Here is an 18,310-nt window from a genome sequence, read left to right on the forward strand (position 1 = left end):
ATTCCGTCTCCACTATGTCCTGGCCCTTCCTCCCATCACCTTACTTGGCTGATGGTAACATAAGTCAAACCACTTCACCCAAAATGACATGCACTCCCCTCACTTATCCGGTAAGAACACGGAGACCCAGAGAGGCAGGGCGGTTTGCTCAAGAACACACACTCCCAGTAGCAGTGGGGACAGGAGAACCAGGGCTGCAGCTTCACGAACAGAAAAGCACAGGTAGGGCTGCAGATAGAGCCCTGCCTGAGGGCTGCAGGGGTCTGAAGGTGAAGACGTTGGCCTAGATGATTCTAAGGCACCGTCCAGCTCCGAAACAGTGAGATGATTCCTCACAGCACATGTCTCTCATGCAAAGATTTCTAAATCAGGTCAGTCGTGTCTTTTTGTTTTATTAAGTAACGCGGAACCAATCAATCCCCAGCTGGGTGACTGCGGATAGCTGTTATGAACATCACTGCGCCACAGTGGTCTAGAGTTAGACTCCGGGTTCCAGCCCCACCACTTGAAGCTCCTAACTCTGAGACGCCGGAAGAAACTTAACTTCTCCACATTACAGCGTCTTCCGCTGCAGCCCCCAGGGTTACTGTGAGGACAAAATAACAGTAAGGACAGCGAGGCACACGGTCCGTGCTCAATACGCAGCAGCTGACGGACCTGCTCCAATGCAGCCCTGCGCTCGGGGCTTTAAGGCAGATAAGGACGCTCGGCCCCTCTACCGGTGCTTCCTGCCCCTCCGCATCCCCTTTCCCACGGCCACCCCCTCGGGCTCGCCTTGTCCTCATCACCATTTCCAAGTTCTGTGCTCTTTTCTCTCATTCTCATCTCTTCTGTCTTCTCTCTGTACTCTCCTTCTTTTCCTCTCTTTCACAAGGTAACAGAGCAAACCTTTACAGCGGGTTCCCCCCGCTCCCCTACAAAATAGGGCTCTGAGGAGCTCCAGGAGTTTTGTGAGGGTGCCCGTGACACCCGTTTCTTTGGCTCTTTTCTCTCCAGCTCTTTTTGTTTTTACTTATTGAGCTCCTGGGCAAGGTTTTGTTTAAAGAAATAGTTTCCTGATTAAAAATGCTGGAAGCCACTGGTTTCGTGTTTGCTGCTCCATGCTGGACCTCGTTCACCTCCAGCCGTGGGGGCTCCAAGAGCTCAGGCGCCCATGGGCGACTCCAGCCCCTGAGATCACACCCACCAGCCCCCCAGGTCAGAAAACTAACAGAGGACCTCTTTTTTCCATTTTTGGTTCTCTTCACCTTAAAAAAGTTTCTCCACCTGTTTTTCAAAAATGTTTGGTTCTTTTCAGCTTAAAAAAAGAGCTAAGTTTGCAGCTCTAATAGATGGCTTAGGCATTGACATCTAAGATAAATCAAAATCTAAACTGTCAAATCTGAATTAAAATTTAAATATCATCAAGCTCTTATTTCATTTGAAACACACGCTCCTCTATAACATACACCAAACTTCCCTGCCCAACAGAAACTCCTGGGAATACAAACACAGCATCAATTTCCTGGGAGCTTAAAAGGCCGGTAATTACCGTGAAAACACATTTTTAAGGAAGTCTCTACTCCTGAGTCTTAACAGAAAAGTAGGTATTAACCAACAATAACGGAAGATGTTTAAAACCACACAGAAGTCGTCAGAACTTCCCAAAACACAGAGGGCCTTCATACTGAATGATGTGGGGAAATCCGAGGCTTGCAACAACACAGCACCTTTTCTCCTCTTCTAGTTTATGCAAACCACTCTCTTCCCAACAGACAACTTGAATGGACCAGGCCCTAGAACACAGGATAATAAGAAATGGTTTGTCACCATCCCTGGGAGCCAGTCATCTTACCTGTGACGACATTGATGACTCTGGGATCTCCCCAAGTCTCATTGCCTGTTCCTGGAGTGACGGAGAACACATATGAAGTTCCAGGACGTAAGCCTGTGATGTTACACCATGGTCGATACACAACAGTAACTGTTGTCTCATTTTCCATCTCATTCTTTACCACACACTTGTACTCGGAAGCAGCTGAGTCGTTACTTTTCCAGGTTAAGATCACATTGGTTGGACTGATGGAAACAGCTTTAATGTCAAACACAGGACTGGGCCCTATATTGTTTTCAAAAAAAAAAAAAAAATTAATGCACTTCAAAAAGAAATGTAAGAGCGAGGTCTGCTCTATAGGTCTAGTTTCCAGAAGTGACTTTCCAATCACAGAGTTTTATCTCTTTGCTTTCTAGACTTCCCTGCACCACAATTTATTTAAATCCATATGCATACATGTACGTATGTATGTTAGTAAAACAGAAGCCTTTGGAACAGAAGCAAAACTGATAGAAGTTGGTCGTGTTGGCTGTGACTTAAAAATGGGGTTAAGTCTGTATAGAAGGTGATACAAAAAGAGACCAAATTTTGGGAGGCCAAGGCGGACGGATCCCCTGAGATCACGAGTTCAAGACCAGCCTGGCCAACATGGTGAAACCCCATCTCTACTACAAAAATACAAAAAGTAGCTGGGCGTGGTGGCAGGCGCCTGTAATCCTAGCTACTCGGGAGGCTGAGGCAGGAGAATCACTTGAACCCAGGAGGTGGAGGTTGCAGTGAGCCGAGATCGCGCCACTGCACTCCAGCCTGGGTGATAAGACTGAGACTCCGTCTCAAAATAAAAAAAAGAGATCAAAGATGCAAAATGAGTCCATCTCCCCATTCTCAGAAAACGCCGCATGATGCAGAAGCACATGCTAACTTTTTTGCCAAACCCTGACATCTAGAAGGAAGCTCAGTGGTTTTCTGACATAAAGATAGCAGGGGCAGAGCAGCATAAAAAGAAAAGAACTGGTCTTGGAACCCAGATCAGGGATTAAAGACCTGCTCCATCTATTAGCTGTGTGGCCTAGAATTAGTCTCTTCAAACCTCTCCGTCTCCAATTCCTCTGTTGACAGCTCTAGCACACCACACTAAACACAATGAATTATTATTGAACCACCATGATACGATAAACAAGGGACAAGATTTGGACATTAGAAATCTGGTTTCAGGGTCCAATTCTGCTAGTCGCTCACCGTGCAATTTTACTCAAAGTAATCTCACCTCTCTGAACCTTAGTTTCATCATCTTAGATGTACAAGATCGTAAACCAGTGGAAGCCATCAGGGTTACTAACTGTAGAACTACCAAATGCATGCATCCTAATTAAGCTGAAGACTGAGGAGTAATAATCAGAAACTGAAGAGTAAAACCCAGGTGATATGGCCATCATTCTCAAGGAGCTTGGGACTAATCCCAAAGGAGTAAAGATGGCATAAGTGTTACCATCTTGGTATGTGCATGGAAAGTGTGCCTCACCTGGCTCATGGGATATACATTCATTCATCCAATCAATAAAAAAACTGCAGGAAGCCAGGCACACTGGCTCATGCCTGTAATCCCAGCACTTTGGGAGGCTGAGGCAGGCAGATCATTTGAGGTCAGGAGTTTGACACCAGCCTGGCCAACATGGTGAAACCCTGTCTCTACCAAAAATACAAAAATTAGTTGGGTATGGTGGCAGCCACCTGTGATCCCAGCTACTCAGGAGGCTGAGGCAGGAGAATCGCTTGAACCCAGGAGGTGGAGGCTGCAGTGAGCCAAGATCGCGCCACTACACTCTAGCCTGGGCAACAGAGCGAGACTCTGTCTCAAAAGAAAAAAATTAATTAATTAATTAAAAAGGCAGGAGAAGAAATAAGAGAAGGGAAAATGGAACAAGCAGGGAAGGATCCTGTGGCCCACAATTCAACAAACACCATGCCAGAAGGCCCCTCCAGGCTTGAGTTTCCTCTTTATAAAGTGACACGTTCACAGAGTCAGAGTGGCATAGTTGGAAGATGATCGCAGCTGCTCCCATTTACAATCAATAACAATGATGGTGATGAGGATAATGATAAAACAGTAACAATAGTTGCAGTGGTACAGGTAGCAAGAACAGCAGCACTCCTTTTGAGAGGCCAACCATGTCCCAGATGCTGTACAGTATGTTCTCATTTATGCCTCACAACAACTTCATGAGAAAACTATGGCACCATTTTTTTTTTTTTTTTTTTTTTTTTTTTTTTTTTTTTGAGACAAAGTCTTGTTCATCACCCAGGCTGGAGTGCAATGGTACAATCTCAGCTCACCGCAACCTCTGCCTCCCAGGTTCAAGCGATTCTCCTGCTTCAGCCTCTCGAGTAGCTGGGATTACAGGCGCCCACCACCACACCCGGCTAATGGCACCATTTTAAAGAAGGAGAAATGCTTTAAGAAGTAAATTGTATTGATTCACACAGGAATTCTGGGAAGGTTTTGGAAAAGCAAGTTCTTAAGTTCAGAAAAGAAAGCACAGTTAACAGTATTTTTTGGTCAAATGTTTTTTCTGCATCTGCTGAAATGATCGTATGGTTTCTGTCCTTCATTCTGTTAACATGGTGTAGCACATTTATTGTTTCGCACAAGTTGAACCCTTTTTGCATTTCTTGGAAGAATCCCACTTGATCATGATGAATGATCTCTTTAATATGCTGTTAAATTAGGTTTGCTAGTATTTGGTTAAAGATTTTTACATCTTGGCCTATAGTGTTTTGGGTTGTAGCCTTGTCTGGTTTTGGTATCAAGGTAATGCTGGTCTTGTTAAATGAGTTTGGAAGTATTCTCTCTTCCTCAATTTTGGAAGCATTTGAGAATTGTCATTAGACTTTCTTTAAATGTTTGGCAGAGGACTGGGTGCAGTGGCTCACACCTGTAATCCCAGCACTTTGGTAGGCCAAGGTGGGGGAGTCACTTGAGGCTGGGAGTTCAAGACCAGCCTGGGCAACATAGTGAGACCCCATCTCTACAAAAAAATTTTAAAAGTTAGCTGGATGTAGTGGTGCACACCTATAGCCCCAGGTACTCGTGACGCTAAGGCAGAAGGATCATTTCAGCCCAGGAGTTCAACTTACAGTGATCTATGATCACACCACTGCACTCCAGCCTGGGTGACAGAGGGAGACACTGTCTCTTAGAATAATAATAATAATAAATAGAAATGGGAGATGTTATATTACTGATTCAACCTCCTAACTCATTATTGGATTATTCAGATTTTCTGTTTCTTTGTAATTCAATCGTAGTAAACGGTATATGGCAAGGAATTTATCCATTTCTTCTAGGTTATCCAATGTGTTGGCATATAATTGTTCATAATTGTTCCTTTGTATTTCTGTGGTGTCAGTTTATAATGTCTCTCATTTCTGGTTTTCTTTGAGTAGTGTCTCTTTTTTCTTAGTCTAGCTAAAGCTTTGTCAATATTCCTTATCTTTTAAAAAAAACAATTTAGTTTATTGATCTTTTCTATTGTTTTTCTAGTGCCTATTTCATTTATTTCAGTTTTGACTTTTATTATTTTGTTTATTTTACTAATTTGAAGATTAGTTTGTTCTTGTCGTTCTAGTTCCTTAACGTGCCACATCAGGTTGTTTACTTGAGGGTTTTGGTTTTTGCTTTTTTCAGACAGGTTCTCAATACCCAGGCTGGAGGTGTGAGCTTGCTTTTTTTTTTTTTTTTTTTTTTTTTTTTTTTTTTTTTTTTTTTTTTTTTTAGATGGAATCTTGCTCTGTTGCCCAGGCTGGAGTGCAGTAGTGCGATCTCAGCTCACTGCAATCTCTGCCCTCTGGGTTCAAGCAATTCTCCTGCCTCAGCCTCCCTAGTAGCTGGGATTACAGGTGTGTGTCACTACACCTGACTAATTTTTGTATTTTTAGCAGAGACGGGGTTTCACCATGTTGGCCAGGCTGGTGTTGAACTCCTGACCTCAAGTGATCCACCCACCTCGGCCTCCCAAAGTTCTAGGATTACAGGCATGAGCCACCATGCCCAGGGAGCTTTCTTTTTTTGATGTAGGAGTTTATTGCTGTCAACTTTCTTGGAAGGGTTGCTTTTGGTGTATCCCATAGGCTTTAGTATATTGTGTTTCCATTTTCATTGGCTTCAAGAAATTTTTAAATTTCCCCTTTAATTTCTTCACTGACCCATTGATTATTCAGGGGCATCTGTGACAAAACAATTAACAATAGTTACTGTGGGAGATGGCAAGATCAGCATCACCCCTATTGGGGACCTGACCATGTCCCAGATCCTGTACTAGGGCTGTACAAGCATTTTCTAATTTATGTCTCACAGTAACTTCATGAAGGTGGTTATCGCACCATTTTAAAGAAGAAGAAGAAATATGTTAACAAATTTGCTTAAGAAGTGATGTTTGTCTCAAGATATTTTTTAGTTTCCCTTTTAATTTCATCATCAATCCATTAGTTGTTTAGGAGCATGTTGTTTAATTTCCATACATCTGTGAATTTTCTGAAGTTCCTCCTGTTATTTATTTCTAGTTTGATGCCATCATCAGAAAAGACATTCAATATGATTTCACACTTCTTAAATCTGTTAAGACTTGTTTTGTGGTCTAACATATGATCTACCTGGAGAATGTTCCAAGTGCAATTGAAAAGTGTATATTCTGTAGCTGTTGGATGGAATATTCTGTATATGTCTGATACATCCATTTGGTCTAAACTGTAGTTTAAGTCTGATGTTTCCTTATTGATTTCCTGTCTGGATCATCATCCACTGCTGGAAGTAAGGTATCGGAAGTCCTCTACTATTAATGCATTGCAGTCAGTCTCTCCATTCAGATCCATTAATATGTGCTTTATATATTTAGGCATTTCAATGCTGGTTACATATATACTTACAATTGTTAAGACTTCTTGATTAATTGATCCCTTTATCATTATAAAATGATGTTTGTTGTCTCTATTAAAAGTTTTGAACTTAAAGTTTATTTTATCTGATATAAGTATAGCTACTCCTGGCTCTCTTTAGATTTCCATTAGCATGGAGTATCTTTTTCCATCCCTTCACTTTCAGTCTAGGCATGTCCTTGCAGGTGAGGTGAGTCTCTTGTAGACAGCATATTATTGAGTTTGCTGCTTTTTTTTTTAACCCATTCACACACTCTATGTCTTTTGACTGGAGAATTTAAACCCTTTACTTTCAAGGTTATTATTGATAGGTAAGAACTTACTACTGCCATTTGGTTGTTTTCTAGACTTTTTGTTCCTTTCATCCTCTCTTACTATCTTCCTTTGAGGTTAAGTGATATTCTCTAGCAGCATGTTTTGATTCCTTGCTTTTTAATTTTTGTGTATCTACTAAAGGTTCTTCTTTGTGGTTACCATGAGGCTTATAAAAAGAATCTTATAGTTATAACAAGTTATTTTATGCTGATGACAACTTTGATCACATGCACAAAAATTGACCTCTACACTTCTAGTCCATTCCCCCCTCACATTATGAATTATGTCACCATTTACATCTTGTTATATGCATATCCCCCTGCAAGTTACTGTAGTTATTATTTTTTAAGTATTATCTATTAACTTTCATACTAAAGATACGTATGACCATTAGAGTATTCATGTATTCTGAATTTGGCTGTGTATTTTACTAGTCTTATCCTTTCATATGTTTTCAATTAATCATTAGTGTCCTTTTCTTTCAGCTTAAAAACTCTCTTTAGTATTTCTTATAAAACATGTCTAGTGGTGATGAACTCCCTCAGCTTTTGTTTCTCTGGGAAAGTCTTTTATCTCATCTTCATTTTTGAAGGCCAGTTCTGCTGGGTATAGTAATCTTGGTTGGCAGGTTGTTTTCTTTCAGCACTGTGAATATATCATCCCACTCTCTCCTGACCTGTAAGTTTCTGCTGAGAAGTCTGCTGCTAGCTAAAGTGGAGCTCCCTTATATGTTATTTGCTTCTTTTCTCTTTTTGCTTTCCAAATCCCCGTTATCTGTGATGTTTGACAGTGTGATTATGTTCTGGAGTAGTCTTGTTTGAATTGACTCTGATTGGGGTCATTTTTCATTCCCATACCGGATATTTATATCTTTCTCCAGGTTTGGAGAGTTTTCTGCTACTATTTCTTTAAATAAGCTTTCTACCTCTTTATCTTTCTCTTCCTCTAGATGAACTCCAATTCAAACACTACCTCTTTTGATGCTGTCCCATAAATCCTATAGGCATTCTTCATTCCTTTTTATCCACTTTTTCTTTTTCCTCCTCTGACTGTATATTTTCAAATAATCTGTCTTTAAGTTCAAAGATTATTCTTCTGCTTGATCAATTCTACTCTTGGTGCTCTCTACTACATTTTTCATTTTGTTCAAAGTATTTTTTAGCTTCAGAATTTCTGTTTGCTTCTCTGTTAATTATCTCAATCTAGTCACTTATTGTTTTCCTCATTTCTTTGAATTATTTATCTGTATTTTCTTAAAGTTTGCTAGGCTTCCTTAAAACATGTATTTTGAATTCTCTGCCAGACAGTTCATACATCTCCCATCTCTTTATGGTCAACCACTTGCACTTTATTTTGTCTCTCTAGTAATATCATGTTTGCCTGATTATTCTTGATCTTTGTGACTCTCTGTTGATGTCTGTACATTTGAAGAAGTAAGTTCTTATTCCAGTCATTGTAGATTGGCTTCCTCTGGAAATGCCCTTCAACAGTAAGCCTGTCCAGAGATTTCTGGGCAGACTATCTGGTATGGTCCCAACCCCTAGGACTACAATGACCACTGAAGTACTAGGGGGTACCCTAAGCCCAAATTTTTGTAACAATACTTAACATAAGCTCCCTAGGAATTTCTTTTATTTATTTACTTTTTTTTTTTTTGAGACAGAGTCTCACTCTATCAGGAGTGCAGTGGCACCATCTCCACTCACTGCAACCTCCACCTCCTGAGTTCAAGCAATTCTCTTGCCTCAGCCTCCCGAGTAGCTGGGATTACAGGCACGTACCACCACACCCAGCTAACTTTTGTATTTTTAGTAGAGATAGGGTTTTGCCATGTTGGCCAGGCTGGTCTCGAACTCCCAACCTCAGATGATCACCTGCCTTAGCCTCCCAAAGTGCCGGGATTACAGGCGTGACCCACTGTGCCCAGCCCCCTAGCAATTTCTAAAAGTTTCTCATATTACCCTAGAAATAATTCAATGATTTAACTGTGTATGTGAAATGATACTATCAATACTTCTAGAACTAACAAAACTATTGTATCACAATGTTTTTTATGAAAAAAATGTAAATAATTTAAATAATCTACCTTCTCAACAACAGGGGAGTAGTTAAATAATTTACAATGCTTCTAGACAAGTAATTCTTCAACACTGTGGTCTCAGGGTCCTTCTAACTGCTTAAGAATTATTAAGGCTCTTGGAGAATTTTTGTTTATATGGGTTATCTTGATTAATATTTACCATACTGTATTATGAATTAAAAAGATAAAGTTTTTTAAACATAACAATACAAAAGCATACATTCCATTAGCTGTTAGAGTGACAGCGTCATCCCATATCATATAGAATCTGCAAAACTCCACTGGACACTCATGATCAAATGAGAGTAAAGAAGCCAAATAACATGTTAGTAGTATTATGATAATACCCAGAAATACCTTGAAAGAATCTAGGAGACCCCTAGAGATCTCTGAACCACAGTTTTAGAATCACTGATCTAACCCAGGTCTCAGCAATGTTTTTCTGTAAGGGCCAGAGAATAAATATTTCAGGTTTTGCAAGCCACATATTCTCCATTGCCACTACTCAATTCTAGCATGAAAGCAGCCATAGGCAGACTCAATAAAACTTTACTTACAAAAACAGGAAGTGAGCCATATTTGGCCCAAGAACCATTATTATCTACCAACCCTGATTTAGACATCAGAATGCCAGGCAGGTATTAAAACTGTCCTGTAGAAATGTACATACTAACAGAGAAGAATACTTGTAATATATTGTTGAGAAACTACATGTAAAGGATGACCTCGATACTTGTAAAACAAAATAAAACGTATATATATGTATATACGTATGCACACAGGCACGTACACATCTTAAAATTGTAAAACTCGTATATCAAGTGATCAGTGGTTATCTCCAGTTAATGATTTACCTGTTATTCTTTTCTTCTTGTCTATATTTTATATAATGAATATGCATTACTATCATTATAAAAATTGTTTTAAAGATTTTCTTAGGTAATTGAAAGAAGAACAATATTTGGAAAACATGACATTTTAAATTATACCGATTTCCTTTAAGAAACATGACTGCTCGGCAGAAAAGCCCACGCTTACCAGTAGCACTGGGAGTTTTTTGAGATGCTCCATCAGTCCCATTAGATCCTTGTTCAGGTGTTCTTAAACTATCATTGGCTCCAGAGTCTTTGCCACCCTCACTGGTATTTGTTGGCACCTGAGGTGTTCCAGTTCCATTCAGTTTGTAAAAGGATGCTGCTTCACTGCTGATCTGGGTTACGCCACTTTCCGCTGTGGCAACAGTTGTTACTGAAGGGTCACGAGTTGGACCAGGGGCTATGCAAAGATAATAAACAATTAGATTAAAAATACATTTCTCCAGGAGACAGGGATGCCCCACCTCACAAACTATTTACTCTGAAATGAAATGCAAACTTAGGAAAACTGATCCCTCTCTTTCTCTTCTTTGTATCATCACCTACAACATGAGCCCCCCTCAGGAACTGCTGTTTCTGGCCACATGGAGAGTACCTGGCCATGAGAGTGCAGAAGCTCCGTGCTTACATTGCACACAGTCATTCACAGGAAATGAGAGGAGGCGTGAGCTCATGTGGCCAAGGGCTTAGGCTCTGGAGGAGAACCTTGGCCACACGGGCCACTTTATTTTGAATGCATTACTAGTCTCCCAGAGTCTCTGTTCAGGGAGGTGCAGCAGAGACCACTCTTGACCCCCCAACTCCATTCCCCCATTTTCCCTTCATCATACTCCTGGAGATTTTTGGCCCTGTGTGTGCATGGCTCTTGGGAACAAAGACTACATTTCCCAGCCTCCCATGCAGCTAGATGTTGCACGTGACTAAGTTCTGTCCAACAGAGTGTGACCAGACGTTCTGTCTGACTTCTAGGAAGAGTCCTTAAAGGGTGGAGCACAACCTTCTGTCCTTCCTCCTTCTTAAACCTGTAGTGTGGATGCAATGACTGGAGCTCACGCTGCCTGGCTTCCAACACTACAGCAGTGGCTGCAGCTTCCTGATCCCAGAATCACAGCTCAGAACATACACCCCTGGATCGAGCAACTACAGCAGGGACTCCCTGATTCCTCCCTCTGCTGTCTGTGACCAAGGTGGTGACTCTCCACGGGGTCAGTTCTGCAGCCTTAGTCTGGGAGTCATTTCTCAGGGCTAGGCCTAAAGCCTGCTCCCCAGCTGTTATGAGCTGACTTGTGCTCCCCCACCCCCAACTTCGTATGTTGAAGTCCTAACCCCCAAGACCTTGATCTTATTATAGCAGCCCTGGCAAACTAATACAGCAGCCCTTCCAATGACTCTGTAAACTCTCACTTCCCAGGGTAAACCCTTTCAGTTAAAATAGCTCATGGTTTTTGTTTCCCACAACGGAGCCCTGGCCAACATTCTACGATCTACGGTAGATGTCTGCATAGAAGTGTTCTTCTGCAGCCCTGATTCACGCCTGTACAAGGTACCCACCAGTTTATTTATTAAACTAATTAACAGGAAGAAAAACCCATGGCAGAACTCTTCCCATTGTTTGCACAGGCTCTAATTACCATTATTAATTGAGATTTGCTTTATTAGAGGGTTTCAGCAAGATCTGACCTTGTGTATGCTTCCATGAGTACAATCTGATTATTTTATCTCTATTTTATCTCACAAACTGAGATTTTACCAATCAGGAAAAAAAGGTTCCCAAATGTTGGGAAGAAACAAAAGCCACTGTTTTTGTTTTGTTTTGTTTTTTTCCCTAAAAGGTACATTTTTTAAAACTACCAACTACTATTATCTTTAATTCTTTTTTTTTTTTTTAACAGTTTCACTCTTGTTGCCCAGGCTGGAGTGCAATGGCATGATCTCAGCTCACTGCAGCCTCCACCTCCCGGGTTCAAGTGATTCTCCTGCCTCAGCCTCCCAAGTAGCTGGGATTACAGGCGCGTGCCACCACGCCTGGCTAATTTTTTGGTATTTTTAGTAGAGACGGCATTTCACCATGTTGACCAGGCTGATCTAGAACTCCTGAATTTAGGTGATTTGCCTGCCTCGGCCTCCCAAATTGCTGGGATTACAGGCGTGAGCCACTGCAACCAGGCTTCAATTCTTATAGAAACGTTTTATGGCCAAAAAATTAGTAAGACCAGATTGTCAGGGCCAAAAAATAAATAAATAAATAAATAATCCTGGGGTGGATGGTGCCTTCAACTGAATATATTTAAGCTTCTGTAAAAAACTTGTAGTCATATCCTTATTTTTCTCATTTTATTACAGACCAGGGAATGAACCAGCACTGTCAGCAGTTGGGACTCAGCCTTGTACAATGAAAGCAAAACATGCAGGAGTCCAGGTCTCGTTTTCCAGAGGTTATGCCAACCTTGCACATCATTCTTTAAATGTAGCAATGTAGCAACACAAGAAAATACTTAAAGGATAACAGTATATAAACAATATACAAATACTGTATTACAATTTCAACTAAGTTAAATCGCCCACAAATGGGGCTTGAAAAAAATTACAGAAAATATAAATTTTCATCATGATTGCACAATTAATTAAAACGGTGAAACCCCGTCTCTACTAAAAATACAAAAAATTAGCCGGGTGTGCTGGCGGGCGCCAGTAGTCCCAGCTACTCGGGAGGCTGTGGCAGGAGAATGGCGTGAACCCAGGAGGCGGAGCTTGCAGTGAGCCGAGATTGCGCCTCTGCACCAGTCTGGGTGACAGAGCGAGACTCCGTCCCCCACCCCAAAAAAAAAAAAGAAAAGAAAAAAATTCTTTCATTTTTGTTTCCACCCTTACTCCTACTTCTAAAGAAAAACTGGGGCCGGGCGTGGTGGCTCGCTCCTGTAATCCCAGCACTTTGGGAGGCCGAGGCGGGCAGATCACCTGAGGTCAGGAGTTCAAGACCAACATGGGGAAGCCCCGTCTCCACTAAAAATATAAAAAATTAGCCGGACATGGTGGCACGTGCCTGTAACCCCAGCTACTTGAGAGGCTGAGGCAGGAGAATCGCTTGAACCCGGGAGGCGGAGGTTGCAGTGAGCCGAGATAGCACCACTGCACTCCAGCCTGGGCAACAGAGCAAGACTCTGACTAAAAAATAAAAAATAAAAAAAAAAGGAAGAAAAGAAAAGAAAAAGGAAAAGAAAGAAAAATTGGAAACCGAGCAGGTTTTATTTAATAAATTAGCATTAGCATTTTCACATTGCTGTTAATGTTGCTATGTGTCCATCAGGGGGCAGTAGCGAACAACACAAGAATGGAAAGGAAAACGGTACTCACGGTCACCTGCGCACAGGATCTGAAACAGAAAAAGAAAACGGAAGTCAGCAGATTCATTCAGCCATGGAAAATGCAAATCAGAAATAAAGCAGTTGAGGATTTCATAATGGGGGTGGGGTGGTAAGAAGCACATTAAGCAAAGGTCGGCTGGTCAGGGTTGGGGCGTCCTGGGACATTAAACACAAGGAATCATTGCAACCTCGGGTCAATTACAAAGGATTAACTGGGTTATGTGGGGGCTGGCGGCTGCTGACTCCCAGTGCCCAGTGTTTCTCCCCAGACACATACCCCCACCTCCAGCCCTCTCCCCAGAGCAACTCCCCAGGTCAGCACCTCCCTCCACCCACTGTGTGATGAGTTGAAGCAGAAGGACACAGAAGCAGACACCAGATTGTTGGGGCCAAAAAAGGGCAGTAGGGTGGGTGGGAGGGGGGTAACAAGACCAGCACACCCCTTCCCCAGACCCACTTCCCAGTCCTGACAGCACGGTGGAAACCAGATGTGCAGCGGAAGAAATCCACTGGGTTTGGGATTTTCACGGTACAAAAATTCATCTTTTTCTATCAGTAGGTGGCAGTAAAATTTTTTAATCACATGTCAAGCAGCTTTGGGAAGAATTAGTGTTTGACACACAAGAGGCCTTAAAGGTTTAGCTGACAGTGTCAGCTGGGGAAGGCAGCAGCCCTCAAGGATGTTCATTGTGATCCATAATTATTTCCCTCTACTTTAAAAACCTAAAGTGATTCAAGGTTGTATACTCTACTGTTTCATAAACACATCTTTTTGGTGAATAGAATTTTTTTTTTTTTTAAGTAGGATTGTCACAAAGAATAAAATAATCAAAAAGGACCCCGGTGGAAAAAACCATCCTCCTACTTTCCATGACACTTAGAATAAAATTCAAACCCAACCACAACCCACCAGCCCCTCTGGTCTCACTGCCCACTCACATTCTCGAAACTGATTCTCCCCTAGAGCCTTTACATATTTACTCCCTCCCACAAACACACTCTGCCCAGACCTTTTCATGGCCTGCCCAAAACGCCACCTCCTTGGCAAGTCCTTCTCCAAGCAGCCATGGAAACCAACAGCCCTCACTCTCCATCCATCACTGACTGCTCCAACCACACTGTGCGCTTCATGAGAATAGAGACCTTGTCTGTGCCCCGTGGCTAGAATGGTGGACACAGTAGGCGCTCCATAAACGGCACAGGAAGGAAAGAACGAACCCAGAGGGAAAAGTCTTGCCCCAAGGTCCTCCAACTCTAACTTCCCATTCCCATCTTTCACCCTACCGTCAAGTCCTTCACATCTCGAGCCTACCATTTTTCAGCTCATCTTTCTCCTCCAGCCCCTGCCCTTCAATCTATGCTGAGCCTCAATCCACAGTCTATGATGAATCATAGGAGAGAGGGAGAAAAAAGAGAAGTCGATAGCTAGGCAAGTCGCACAGGGCAGCAAACATTTTTTTTTGCCCAGTTAGGGGAAAGATTAAAGTAAAAGCACTGTGGGAGGCTATACTTGGAAACGCATTCTGCAGATAAAAAGGAACTCTAACTTACTAAGTACCTACTATGTAACAGGCACTGTGCTAGGCTTTCTACATCCCTTGTCTCAGCATAGAACCATGGAGTGATGGCTAAGAGCTGGGACCTGGACTTAGACCACCTGAAGGAAGTCGTTCACTGCTTCTGGCCATGTGACTGTGGGCAGGCAGCTTGCTTAATTAACCTCTCTGTCCCTCCCTGTCTGTATCTGCCAACAGGATAATCCCTGCTTTAACGAGAGTTAAGTTAAATGATCTATTTGCGCTGCTGTTGTCACCATCATCATCCTTACCTCTTCACAGCAACCCTGTGAGGCACTTTTATACCCATTTTACAGATAACACCACTGAGGCTCAGATCCTCCTGATTGAAACCAATGTGTAATCTGAAGCTCATACTCTCTCCAGCATTGTTTTCCAAAGTATTTTTTGAATAATTTATTTTTATAATTTATTTATTTTTTTTTTAAGAGACAAGGTCTCACTCTGTCACGGGCTGGAGTGCAGTGGTACAACCACAGCTCACTGCATCCTTGATCTCACATGCTCAAGCGATCCTCCCACCTAAGCCTCCCAAGTAGCTGGGACTACAGGCATGCACCACCACACCCAGCTAATTTTTTTATTTTTGTATGGGGACAGGATCTCACTTTGTTGCCCAGATTGGTCACAAGCTCCTGGGCTCAAGCAAGCCTCTCACCTTGGCTTCCCAAAGTGATGAGATTACAGGCAGGAGCCACCATGCCCAGCTTTTTTCTCCAAGTATTTAAATAGACCAACAACCCAGTTGCAGAGGGCACGGAGGCCCAGAGACAATAAGTGGCTTGTTCACGGACACACAGCCAGAGAGGACGCACAAGAACCAGAACCCAGATCTTGACCTCCACCACTCTCCCTTACATCTTCACAGCAAAGTCATTAGTACAGATGACCCAAAGCTTCTGCTGGTCCCCGTAGCTGGACAAAAGGAGCAAATACTAAGAAAAGAGATCAAGCTCACAACTCAGCAGTGACAGACACAGGAAGAATGCAGTACGGCCCACAGTTCTGGCCAAAGACTTCCCCGTACACCCCAGGTGTGGCAGAGAACCCGTTAGTCACCCAGATGTGCCCAGGAACATGCAATGCTACCCAGAAGGTAGAAGCTTCTCTGTCCCCTTTCCTGAGGGGAAACCCCTTGCCGGTGAGCCTTCCAGCCTTGTACACTGCCCTAGAGATGGTTCTAGTTTCACATCCTCCTTTGTTTGTGCTGATAAGTCGAACCCTTTCTTTTTTCTTTTTACTTTTTTTTTTCCTTGCCAGCAGGAAAAAGCACTACCAGTCCCACCTATGGTTCCAGTCACAAGGATCCTCATCCAGGCCTCAGAGAAAAATAAACTGTTAACGCGGCTTTCTACAGCATCCCAATTCAGCCAAACCTGCAGCCATGACATCAGTGGTCCACTCTGAACATTGGATTCTTCCCACTCAAAAACTAAGGCCGGGCACGGTGGCTCACGCTTGTAATCTCAGCACTTTGGGAGGCAGAAGCAGGGGGATCACCAGAGGTCAGGAGTTCCAGACCAGTCTAGCCAACATGGTGAAACTCCGTCTCTACTAAAAATACAAAAATTAGCCAGGTGTGGTTGCATACACCTGTAATCCCAGCACTCTGGGAGGCTAAGGCAGGAGAATCGCTTGAACTGGGGAGACGGAGGTTGCAGTGAGCTGAGCTTGCGCCACTGCACTCCAGCCTGGGTGACAGAGTGAGACTCCGTCTCAAAAAGAAAAGAAAAAAAAAAAGAAACTAAGTCACAGGGATCTTACCAGCTGCATTTATACCTAAAACTTCTAAAATTTTCCCCAACTCCTCTACATGAAAATCCTACACGTACATACACATCAAAACAGACCCCCTACGTATTCTCCTCTTCCCCTCTGACATGACTGTGTCATTAAACCTGTCTCCCAGTCTGCAAACCTGAATAACCTGTGGTTCTTCCCTCCTCTTCATTCTCTGTGGGTCACACAAAGATGTTTCCTTGCCCAGCGCGCCCAACGCTTCTGTACTGTGCATATTGTAAACCAAGTCCTCATAACCTCCAGCCCTAAATCACAGAAGCAGCCTCATCCTAGGGCTGAGAAACACTCAGGGCATTTCCATTTTCATTTCTTGAAGCTCCCGGGGCACACACAGACACACAAAATTAGGAAGTACCAGAACAGGGTTGTACCTACTGCCGTATATTTTTGGTTCTACTTCTGTTAGAGCATCACCCTGACTCGACCTATAACCCCTCATTGGAATTTAAGGGACTTAAACGGGGGCCTTTTGTGAACACCAGTGGTGACAGCCAGGCCCTACTCCCTCATCCATATACCTGGTTGCCTCTCCCTTCAATCCACAGTAAAAAAAATAAACAGAACTGCGAATTCCTCTTTCCAAAACATGCAGTATTAGCCAGGATCCTAGCTGGAGCAGATAACACACTCAACCAGGGTGAGTGCGGGAGAGTTTTAAAGGGTCTGTTTTCAAGGGTGAGGGTGGGGTTAAGGAAAACCAGTAAGGGATGGGCAAGAATCCTGGGGTAGCAGCAGCAAGAAAGGGCAAGGAGAAGGCCAAGGCTGCTTCCCCTCATCTCCAGCTGGGGCCTCTCGCCGGGCTAGCCCACTGGAAGCTGGAGGCCAAGGGCACCCGCTGGTGTAGAACATAAAGGTCAGTCTCCTCCCGCTGGGAAGAGGAGGGTAGAGACGGGTGGGCAGGGTCTCAGGAGCCCACAAGAGATTCGGGGCACAGAGCTCCCATCACATCACCACTGACAGCCCGTCAGCCTGGCAGGTGTGGACTAGGGTGGTTAAGAGGTTAGTTCAACTTCCACTGTCACTCATGAGCTCTGGCACGTGAGGGTCTCGTGGAGCCATTGGTTTCATCTACTGTAAAATGATGCAGGGGCATCTGCAATACAGACCCCACATCTGAGTTGTCCTGAGACTCGAACAACAGAAGGTTCCTTAATTCCCAGCCTAACAGCCACCTTCTTGCCTCACTGAACCTCCGCAGCTACCGCCCTTCAATTCACTTGGTGACTTCCTGTGACTGCTGTAGCCCCTAGGAGCTCTCCAGGCTCTCAGCCCCTCTCCGTCCATCCCGCTGTCCATACTGCTAACTGTGGCCCTGCAGGGCCCCAGGCCCCAGATTAGGTGCCAAAGATGCAGAGGGTACTTAAGGTGGTCCTGACTCCCCAAGAGCTCACAGGCAAGAAAAGCAGTGAAAGATCCGGGTGCGCCAAGACCTGGTGAGCTTGCGGGATGGAGAGGGAGGGACTTGAGGGATGGGGAGGGAGAGGCTTGGGGATAATCCAGGGTAATATGCAGGGGTAGAGTGGCAGAAAACATGACATAAAGAGTGACCCTGT

General features: G+C 43.3%; 1 protein-coding gene across 1 annotated transcript in view; it reads right to left on the reverse strand.

Annotated features, from left to right (window-relative positions):
• The window catches only part of PTPRJ (protein tyrosine phosphatase receptor type J), a 189,641-nt gene that overhangs the window by 45,860 nt on the left and 125,471 nt on the right, over positions 1 to 18,310 (reverse strand). Inside the window, exons 2-4 of the mRNA XM_050758882.1 lie at positions 13,370 to 13,388; positions 10,179 to 10,415; positions 1,835 to 2,098 (exon numbers count right to left, since the gene is read on the reverse strand). Of these exons, the coding sequence (XP_050614839.1) occupies positions 1,835 to 2,098; positions 10,179 to 10,415; positions 13,370 to 13,388 (520 nt within the window). The remainder of the gene's footprint in view (positions 1 to 1,834; positions 2,099 to 10,178; positions 10,416 to 13,369; positions 13,389 to 18,310) is intronic.

This window comes from Macaca thibetana, chromosome 14, assembly GCF_024542745.1.
Source record: "Macaca thibetana thibetana isolate TM-01 chromosome 14, ASM2454274v1, whole genome shotgun sequence".
Taxonomy (NCBI): Eukaryota; Metazoa; Chordata; class Mammalia; order Primates; family Cercopithecidae; genus Macaca; species Macaca thibetana.